Below are 11,322 nucleotides of genomic sequence, written 5' to 3' on the forward strand. Positions count from 1 at the left end.
GTACCCTGAACCTTTGCCCGTTCCCACCAGTTAAGACTATGGCAAACTGCGTTGTTGCTGACGTGCAATTTTATTGAATTTGCTCTTATTAACTACAGACAGTAAAAATTCCAGGCAATAAAGCAAAACAGAAGGCGAGTACATTCCACATGTGAATAGAAGAAAAGAGCCAGTGTGTATCTATCAAAGACATGTGATGTCTTTATGCATTTATCTTTGGCTCTCTTCCGCAGCGTGTCTTTGTCCTGTCTTCCTCCCCTCACCACCAACCAGTCACGGCTCTCGGCTGCCCCTCCCTGAGCCTGATATTGCCAGATGTTTCTTTCTCTTAAAAGGGAGTTTTTCCTTCCCACTGTTGCCAAGAGCCTGCTCAAAGTCGTCTGATTGTTGGAGTTTTCTATTACTACATTAGACTATAACGTGCCTTGTGGCAAATGTTGTTGGGATTTAGTGCTTTATAAATACAAGTTGAATCAAACTGTTGCAGCTTTCACATGAGATACAATTGCTGTAATCCTTTCTTGTAAATGGCACTTATGTTTGAATCCTATGACAGATTTTCCTTGATCGCTGTCTCTAAATATTTGTATTCATTTACAACCTCAGTGCTGTCACCACTAACAGCTACCTGTTGGTGTGTCTTCCCACAAGCTTTTAAAATGATTATAAAAAAGTTCATTTATTTTCTTGTTGATTAACTAAAAAAAAGTGGATCTGAATATTAGCCTCACAGTTTTCACAAGAAAATTATTATCATTTGAAAAACGACAATAAAATTTAACCGACCACTTTAAAACACTGGACAGAGATTACTGGGATAACTGGATTAGGTAAAGTGTCTCAGCTGCTGTCAGTGTGCTGATCCTACAGTGTCCGTTATTATTGACGATTAGTGTATAAAAGCCCACCTGCTCACTCTTCTCAGATTAACACCCCACTACAGTCCTGCTGTGGTGAAATGAACAAGCTTGCCTTCCACTTGTGCTTCAGGGTGTGCTCCCACTTGCTCTCACCTGATGCTGAAGTTGAAATTCACGTGACATTCACTCCCTGCACCTGATGTTAAAGCTGCTCTTCCACACCTTAGACTGCAGCTGGAGGCCACATTGTGGTCTCCCTGTTTAACTGATGCTGTCTAAATCAGACATTCACAGATCCATCCATCCATCCATCCATCCATCCATCCATCCATCCATCCACCATCCACCCATCCATCCTTATCTGGGTTGGCTCATGGGGGTAACAGTCCAGACACATAAGCCCCTCCCTCTTCTTAGCCACCTCTTTCAGCTGATCCAGGAGGACCCTGAGGTGTTCTCGAACCAGTGTCTCCATCATTTCATGGGTTACCCTTGGTCAGGGGTGGGCAATTCCAGGCCTTGAGGGCCGGTGTCCTGCAGGTTTTAGATCTCACCTTGGGTCAACACACCTGAATCACATGATTAGTTTGTCACCAGGCCTCTGGAGAACTTCAGGACATGTTGAGGAGCTAATTTAGCCATTTAAATCAGCTGTGTTGGTTAAAGGACACATCTAAAACCTGCAGGGACACCAGCCCTCGAGGCCTGGAGTTGCCCACCCCTGCCCTAGGTCTTACCCAGAACCCCTCGTCCAGAAAGCAACCAAGAAGCATCATAGTCAGATACCTAAACCACACCACCTGGATCCTGTCAATGTGGTGGAACATCAGTAATATCAGTTCTCAGAGCTCATGGCCATAGGTAGAAGTGTACAATGGCAGGGAGGTTGTTCCATCTTTGCAGGAGTCCACTCTGCAGGTGGGGGAGAGACATAGGAGAGGTGGAGAATAAACTTAACCTGGGTGTCTGTGTCTTGTGTAGTCTGGGAGATGATTGAATGTTGGGGTGGGTACAGTTTCCTCTGCGGTGGGGTAGAGTGGGCTGCCCCGGGTCCTGTGGGGCTTGGCGGTGTTGCTGCCGTAGGCCCCGGTCTGGATGGGCCTGGGCTCCCTTGCCTTGGTGGATACCAGAGGACGGGGGTGCATATTGGGGTCAGCGGGGGAGCTGGCCCTAGGGAGGGACACCCTCCCCTCCCTTCTTTTCCTCCCCATCCCCGTCTGCCTCCCTCTTCACGCTCCACCACACCCACCCACACAGGTAGGGCTTTGGGGTGCGGGTGTGTCACCAGGGTGCAGGGGAGACATTCCCCCCCCCTCTGTCCTCTTCTGGCCACCTGTGCCTCAATTTTATCTCACAACTTCGACATCCACATTACTTACACTCTCATAACACACACACATATATATATATATAGGGCCTTGAGGGTGGGCACGTTAACGGCGTCCAGTAGACGGTCTGTGTATTCAAACCTGCCTCTGGCGCCGGTGCCCACCTCTCAATTTTAAATCCATGTAGACATTGAGGGTTCTCGGGAGGGGCCGTGCTAACACCTGCTGCTCTCTGGCAGCAGCACCATGCTCTCCCTTGTTTTAAATACACTTTAGAGCAACACGCAGCAACACTACACTTGAGCGGGAGGAGGGAGGTATGGGGTCTTAACACACCCCTGTTCTCTGCTAGCCATCGGGGCGGGGGGGCTGGGAAGAGATGCTGGCTGTCCGATTGGCCTCCCTGCTGCTGCGGAGCCTGGGGCGGTCTGCTTGCCTCCACCCCGGAGGGAAGGGTAACATCTCTTGGGTCTGGGTGCCGTTTCCATCTCTGGGGGTGAGGATACCTGGACCCGGGATATAGAGTATGTTTGGGGAGTGTGATTGTGTGTACATGTCCATTTACGTTTATTCCTGCGTTGGGTGAGTGCTGAGTGTTTGTATATGTGTGCATGAGGGTGGGAATGCATGTCTGTGTCTGTGTGTGCCTGTTTGTCTGTGTCTATATGTCAGGTCGGGTCTTAGACTTCACCTCTCTGGGAACTCCAAGGCCCTCCAAAGTGTGGAGGCCTATCTCCCCTCACCACACTCCCTGCCGGTGACTGATGCCCTCAGGGGTCGGTGCGTTGGTGGTTCTTGGTGTCCGGGGCTGGGCGCTCAGGTATGTACCAGCTCACTCCCGGTGACTACTTGGCGGGGCCTGGCGCCTGCTGCTCGGTCAGGCCTCTTCCGGGGCGCGGGGGGCCCTCGGGCCTCCGGCCTCTGTGCCTGTGGCTCGGTTCACTCTGGCACAGCTGGCTGCCGGCAGAGCCGGCGGGCACGCCGGTGCAGCCCCCTCTAGCTTCTGCCCGGTGGCTACTGGGTGACCCCTCATCTGGGGATCCTCAGCCCTTCCCATGAAGGTGGCACGGATGCCCCTCCGGTGGTCCTCCTTGGGCTCTTGCACTCTGGGGCCTCTGGATGTCTGGGGCCTGGATCTCCTCCATGCCTGCTTCATGCCCTGGGGGACGGGGCTATGGCTCTCTACATCCTCTAGCAGACCATTACATGGGGAAACCATTTGAATACAAGCGCGCCGATCCACACAGGTGTGCACATGGGTGTTCACTATTCGTAGACTTAAATCACACCTTTCTTGGCTGCTACTTCAAAGCACATTGTGCGCTGTCTGTCCTGCGTGCTGCACAACAACATTCAATATTTAGTATTTACTGCTGTTTTCACTTAGCTAGATTAATGCGATGGTGTTGTGTATAGTATGTTGCATTGTTTTGTTTTTTTTTTTGCTTGTTTTCTATTCTTTTTCTCTCAACAGGTGATCCCGGAGATATTTTTTCTTCCCCCCTTTCTCACTGTCCCTCTCCCCTTCTGTTTTTCTTTTCCTTCCTCTTTCTTTCTCCCTTTCCTATCCCTCACTCATGTCTGTCCCGTCTGTAACAACTGAAAATAAAATAAATAATAAAAACAAAGGTCGATCAAATGGACCAATACGGCAATGCCATGATGATCCATTTGGCAAAATAAATCCATTGGGTATCCTTGTTGGTCTTCAGACAACAATTCTGACGGCTAAAGAACCAAATGGGACAGGCGAAAAAAAAAAAAAAAAAAAAAAAAAAAAAAAAAGTGTACAATGGCGGGTAAATCGACAGCTTTGCTTTCGCAGTCAGCTCTCTTCAGCACAACAGAGGACTACAGTGTCCACATCACTGCTGATGCCATACAATCAGTCTGTCAGTCTTCTCAAGGTCAAAGTCAAATTTATTTATATAGCAAAGTTCAAGACAGACGATGCTGCACAAAGTGCTTAACAATATAAAAATGCCATTAAAGAGAAACAATGTAAAACAATAGTAACAATATAAAACAATGATAGGTCAATAAAAGAATTAAAACAGTAACTAAGACTATTAAATAAGACCAAAATGTTTGGGTCATAGTGTGTTAAAAATGTGTCTTTAGTAGTGATTTAAATTGATCAAGTGTTTGTGCAGATCTAATATTTAGGGGAAGACTATTCCAAAGTCTGGCACCGCCACAGAGAAGGCTCTATTGCCACGGGATTTGAGATAGGTCCGTGGGATGGATAGCATTCATTTTGAGCTAGACCTCATGGTTTTTCCTGGAGCATAAACAGAAAGGAGCTCAGACAGGTAAGAAGCGGCTCAGGCGTTAAGTGGCTTAAAAACAAAAAGTAAAAGTTTAAATTGGATCCTGTAGGAGAGAGGAAGCCAGTGTAGAGAAGCTAGAACTGGGGTTATATGCTCTCTCTATTTGGTACCAGTTAGCAGGCGAGCAGCTGCATTTTGGACCATCTGAAGACGATGAATGGAGGCCTGGTCGAGACCAAAATACTGCTACTCTCTACCTCGACCCGGCTGTAGTGTTGTTTTACCAAATGTGTTGATGCCACTCAGTTGCACTGACTGGAATTTGCTGTATTAACTGAAGCAAAAGTCTGTGAAATCTGTGTGTGGAAGATCTGCAAGGATTTAAAAATGCAGAAATAAAAATTCACCTATGCATTTGTGGCTTGTTTTTGTTGTTGGCACCTGCGTTGTGAGTCCTGGGGGATATGTTTTACAGCCTCTTTGGAGAAGAGCAGTGTGTAGACTGTGTCCACACATGCATTTACCTCTGTCTGTATTTCTGCAGGTACTCAGTGGTGGGTTTTATTGATAAGAACAAAGACACTCTGTTCCAGGATTTCAAGAGACTGCTGTACAACAGGTAACACAACACACAGTAATACACACTGCTTCAATTTTCCATCACCTCCACACACACTCTTCAAAGTGTCTCTTTCACTTTCTGGCACGCTGATTACATGACAGCTCTCTGAAAAGAAGGACTAGTACAATGAATCCTCTCCCAGCTTGCTCTTATCCTCCTCCTCCTCTTCTTCACCAGTCCTCTTCAGCTTCTGTTGTGCTGAATATAAATGTGATCAACTAATTGCTTACCTGTCTAATGCCATTCTTAACACAAATCAGAATCATGACATTTTTGAAAGCAGATCAGTTAATTTTGGCTGGAAGAGTATATGCTAAGTGTTGTAGCCATATGGAGCTGTTATCCTTATGAGAATGCCCCCAATATGCATCCAGGCTGGGGCCAAGCATCGCTGGAGGCATTATAATTTCATGCTGTCCGTCTGTACTTCACTTGAATGTGTTATTTCCTAAACAGAAACAGCAGCTCTTGGATTCAAGGGTGAATTGATTGGTTTAAGTAATCAGAGGTTAAGGTCATCCAGAAGGCTGAACACAAAAATATATTTTTAGCCATGACCCAAGAATTCAGATGCTAATTATGACATAAATTCACACAAATTAGAGAAGATGATGATGTGATGTCCCTTTTTCTCCCAGAAGGTCAACATTTTACTTCACTGTGACCATAGATGGTTGTGTCCTATTACGACAACTCAGGGACAACTCAGTCTTCTATAATTGTGTTATATCAGTCAAACTAGAACTAGTTTTATTTATCATGCATATGGACAGGGATGCACAAGCATCCAGTGATGCAGTGTGCAGTCTTGACCATAATAGGTCTCATTAAATGTCATGTTTGGATTTGATTCGAAAATCTTGTTGAAATGTTACACACATGTCACATTTAACATGGACGAATATTAAATTCTGCTGCTTCTCTTTTTGCTCAGTAGTCTTGTAAATGTTGATCTTTTCTCTTTACTTTTTCTCTGTCCAGTTCCAACCCAGTACTTAAGGCCATGTGGCCCGAGGGCAAACTGAGGATCACAGAGGTCACCAAGCGGCCGCTGACGGCTGCAACACTCTTCAAAAATTCAATGATCTCATTGGTGGAGAACCTCGCCTCCAAGGTGAACCTTTCATAAGTGCTGCATCAGATAATATTCATATTGAGCCAGTGGATTATAACCCTATACGTGTTCCTAAGAAGGAATTAAAGTGAAGAGAAAGATTCTGACTACAAATCCTGTTAAATGACACGACCTCTGTACACTTGCTGATATGCAATACTGCAAGTTTTATTTATTAAACTGTTCAACCTTACTTTACATATTACTCTCAAGTGCATGAAGTAAATGATCAGACTTAAAGAAAATATTCATGTTTAGGGGCAAATAAAGATTGTATTAAAGGAATCATCAGAGATGTTAAATATTAATAAAAACTACTTGCCCAAACTACTTCCTGTTATTTTCCTGATATGGTTTAATACGTTTCATTTGTCAGTAGTATATCTGAAAGTTATGCAAAAGATGACATAAAAGACAGTCTGAATGTTACGGGCATTCGTTTTATTCCCCACATGCAAATACCTGAAAAATATGAATAATGTCTAACAGCATTCATGAGGTGAAGCCTTAATGTGCAAGACCAACTTCCCAGCCCCCCTTTATTTGCTGTTCCTGGTGTCCGTGCGAATACACGTCTGTTACAGAAGAGCATATAGTTACTGTATATTACCACTGCAGTTTGAACTACAGTAGAAAACATTGGCTGGTGTGTAAATCCACCTTGTGTTGCTCTGTACAGGAACCCTACTACGTTCGCTGCATCAAGCCCAACGATGTCAAGTCCCCTCTGCTCTTTGAGCACGAGCGCTGCCGTCATCAGGTGGAATACCTCGGGCTGCTGGAGAACGTCAGAGTGCGTCGCGCTGGATTTGCCAACAGACAGACGTACCCTCGCTTCCTACAAAGGTGCGCCAAAACACAGTCTTTCAAAGCACCTCTGCCCTATGATTAAAGATGTTTGAGTGAATTATATATGGACACTTTAAAAGGCTGAAACCACCTATGTCGATTGATCCTTCATTTATGTTTTTAATTCATCTTTTTGCCTATAAAATGTTAGAAAACTGTAAAAAATGGCACCTATCTATCACACTAGCCCATCACAAACTGTGTGGAAAAAAGCAGCAATTTCTTGCATGTGAGAAGTTGAATTTGCCAATATTTTGACATTTCTGGCTTGTAAAAGTATTAAATACTTTGCATCAGATTTACCTGAATATGAGCTACAAAATAGTCATTTAAATCTGTGTCACCCACACATATGAATATTCACCCAGAAGTCAAACTCTTAAGATTTAGACTCTTTCGTGAGAGTGTCCTGGGGTATTATCATGGCAGAGTAAACATGATGTTATGTATTTACAGACTGTGTCATTTTCACACCCCCTTTGAAAGCTGAGGCCGAGGCTACTTTTAAGACTCCACAGTCTTCTTTAAAGTGACAGTTGTTGGTCTAAAATGAGCAGCTGCATGAATTTGGAGCCTATTTCTTTGCCCTAAATGTCCTTATAAACACATTTCTGTGAACCGTTTCTGTAACATACAGAATTTTTTCACGTAGCCAAAATGCTGGGGTCAGTTTGAGCAGACATTCCTACATGCAGATGGTTGACTCTTTGCAATATCGCAGGCGGTTGGAGAGGGAGAGCACCCCTCAATCATCCGTCCTGACCATGTCCACGGGACATCAAATATTCAGTGCTGGGAAACACTTAACCTTACCAACACTGCATCCCAGATGGTTTACAACTTGTATGCATACGAAGGAATCAAAACCATCACAGTATTTCCATGTGTGTGTCGCACATTTACACAACATCCATAAGAAAACAATCAAATGTGACAAATCTAATACAGTATTTCAAAATAAACACACACATGAATATAGATTTTAGGCCTTTGAAGCATGAGTATTGTCCAAGTAGAAGAAAAATAACCTACTTTCAATTACTCATTTATTCACAAGGGGTCGCCACAGCGGGTAGCTCCGCATATTTATTTTTTTACAAATCTAAAACTGGTTGGATTCTTTTAGTCCCCAAGGGGCTGAGTGTGAATGCAGCAAATCTTGCTTTCTAACAGCAGCACATGTCAACAAAGCATAAGAACAACAACAGACCGAATCATTTCATTAAAGATCAAGTGGTCCTGATCTAATTGCACCTTGAAGTTTTTTTTCCTCAGTGAACAGTAAATTAATTTGGTTCAGTCAATTAAGCAAGACCATTGAGAAAAATGACCACAATTATGAATCATAGTTTGATGTATTTTTCATACTAGATGAAAGTATGGTAGATTGAAGGTTTGTGGTGCACGATTCGTTTTTTTAAAAACATTTTCTTCTCAGATTGGCTTTAAAATGTTTGTGCAATGAGAGACTGAGCTTCCCTCACCTGAAACACTGTTATTAAAATGTTATTGAACCCCTAAAGCTGTGCATCGATTAGGCATCAAGGATATTGCACAAAAAGTCTTGACTGTGGGGTGTAAATATTGTGTTGTGTAACCTAATCAGCATCCAATCAACTAATCAGCTGCATCTCTAGCAGCTATTCTAAAATAATCCCTTCAGTGTCTTCTTTTTTAAACAGTAATTTAGCGTAATGTTTTGTCCTTTTGATTAAAAGCAATTCTAAAACACCCACATTTGATTATAATTACTGAAGAGGGATGCTGATAGGGCATCTTAATTTGTTGAAGAATTACCCAGTTTTAATTTGGCACAATAACAAACAAACAGCAAGTACTAGTCAGTGACCTGTGTTAAAAACTCATGGTTTATTCATAGGCAAAAGCTTCGACATGTTGCAAACCTGTTTATATTCTAATTAGTTCTAAATTGCCTGCAACTGGAGGTGCAATAACTGGCCTCTGAGGCTTAAATCAATACAGGAGTTTAGTCAAGAAATCTAATATACTTGACCAAGTTGAAAATCGTTCATTAAAACACTTTTTTGATCATGAAACATGAAACAAAAGTTATTAGCAAGAAAAAAAAACATAATGTTACCAAAACTATTATAAATAATAAAAGTTAAAAGATTGAATTTAAAGACTTACTACATTCCAGTACGTTTAGTGGATTCAAACAGAGCTTTAAGAAACATATTAGCTACTGCTACATGTAAGGCAGAATAGAAAATCACCTTAGCTGATTCTGACATAGACTTGCTGCTTCCACTAATAATAATCATCCAATAACAGTAAATTAAGGATCCTGCATACCTTTACTTTTTATCCTTCAAGTATATTTTGTTCTCTGTGGTTATTTTAACATGACACAGACACCTGGGGAGTTTCAGAGGGACACCATTTAGTCTGCAAGGCAGGGGTCTTTATTTTTAAATGTAATTGGATTCTCTGTGCATTACCTGTGTCTGACTTCCTGCCTTCTTTGTCACGGTGCTGCAGTGCATTGTTTTGTTGGTGCAGTCCATCGCGATGCCCCCAGTGGGACTTGGGTAACTCACAAGAGCTCGTTTAGTTCTTGTTTGTTCTGTTGACTCTGCGCTGCTGTTAACTATCCTGTGACAGGCGGGTAGTATAGGCTGCATACAACAGTATGACGTATGCATGTACTGCAAGTAGTGATGTATAGTGCATTTCTTTCACCCGTTGACCAACACATCTGCTAAATTTGCGAAATGTAGCATGTTTTTGACAATAGGCTGCAAAACCAGCTGATTCTGGCTTTTCATGTGTCCTGTTCTTTTAATCTGTTTGTGTTTCAACACAAAAGAGATATCCAGAGACATTACTTGGGGTCTTAGAACTTATCAACATATTAACAATGGGCATATTAACATTTCACTGGATGCTAAATTAATAATAACAATCTGCAATCAAAGAGATCCATAATCTCGACAGTTTAAAGTCTTGCACGCAGCAGAGTTCATAAGAATGTTCTGCTTTGGCCTCATTACGTTTCTGTAATGAGGCCAAAGCAGAACAAAAGATCAGGGTTAAACTTTAAAGACTATTACAGGACAGATGTGGATTCTTAGAGTCCTCCGATAGCACTCGTCCTCTGACATCACTCGTCCTCTGACATTTTAAGCTTCACGTTCTTTTTTTAATTAAAAATACAAGTCAAATATCACTTACTGGGAACTGATCACTGCTGATAGAAGATATAATAATTGTAAGATTGTTTTGTTCTAATGGAACATAACGCGATCAATCCCATACTTACACAGTGTACAGTGTATTAACTAACACTCCAAACTAGTACACATACTTGTGCCTCACCCTTATTCCCCAGCTGTCACATTCACCCACTGCCCTCCTAGAAATCCTACTGGATTGAGGATTAAATAATGAGACTTTTGCATAACATGCTAACAAGGCATCCAACTCCATTACTCCAGTCCTCCTCGGTGATGGCATTATATCACAGCCTTACCAGTGGATCAGCTGTGGAATGACTCAGATCGCAGCTGTTACGTGGCAAAGTTTTGAAAACTGTTGATTTGATCTGGCAGCAGTGATGGCCTCCTAAACTCCAGCAACCACCCCTAAAGTCTGCAATTAAATAAGAAGTAACAGAAGATGATGATGCGATGTTTGCTTTGAGAGTGTCGATGGAGAAGTATAGAGAAGATTAGGAGTTTAACTGTTTGTTTTTGAACCCAGGACTTGTTATATCTATGTAATCTGATGTTGAAAATATATCCAGATGTTCTCTGACTTTAACTATAGCATTGCTAATATGTTGATGTTTAGCAGGTATAAAGTACCATCTTGATTTGACATATTGGCATCGTAAACAACTGCAATGTACAGCTGGGGCTGATGGGAGATTCATTAGTTGGTGGTGTTTGTTCTAAAAACAAAAACAAGTCCTCAGCAAAGTGAAATATATATATATAATTATCCAGATCCTATTTAATTCCTCCCACAATGATCTAAATAAAGTCATAAATCTGCTGACACGCAGTGCACATTTCTTCATCCAAACACTTTGTCCTTCCTCTAGATATAAGATGATCTCCGAGTTTACCTGGCCGAACCACGACTTGCCATCAGACAAAGATGCAGTCAAGAGGCTCTTGCAGGGCTGTGGGTTCGACCACGACGTGGCCTACGGCAAAACAAAGGTCTTCATCCGCACGCCGCGGACGCTCTTCAGCCTGGAGGAGCAGCGAGCTGAAATGGTTCAGAGAATCGTCCTCTTCCTCCAGAAAGTAAG

General features: G+C 42.8%; 1 protein-coding gene across 1 annotated transcript in view; it reads left to right on the forward strand.

Annotated features, from left to right (window-relative positions):
* Positions 1 to 11,322, forward strand: part of myo1d (myosin 1D) — a 133,609-nt gene that overhangs the window by 55,242 nt on the left and 67,045 nt on the right. Inside the window, exons 13-16 of the mRNA XM_085169613.1 lie at positions 5,003 to 5,077; positions 6,062 to 6,194; positions 6,874 to 7,040; positions 11,110 to 11,317. Coding sequence (XP_085025739.1) covers positions 5,003 to 5,077; positions 6,062 to 6,194; positions 6,874 to 7,040; positions 11,110 to 11,317 — 583 coding nt within the window. The remainder of the gene's footprint in view (positions 1 to 5,002; positions 5,078 to 6,061; positions 6,195 to 6,873; positions 7,041 to 11,109; positions 11,318 to 11,322) is intronic.

This window comes from Neolamprologus multifasciatus, chromosome 8 (genome assembly GCF_963576455.1).
Source record: "Neolamprologus multifasciatus chromosome 8, fNeoMul1.2, whole genome shotgun sequence".
Taxonomy (NCBI): Eukaryota; Metazoa; Chordata; class Actinopteri; order Cichliformes; family Cichlidae; genus Neolamprologus; species Neolamprologus multifasciatus.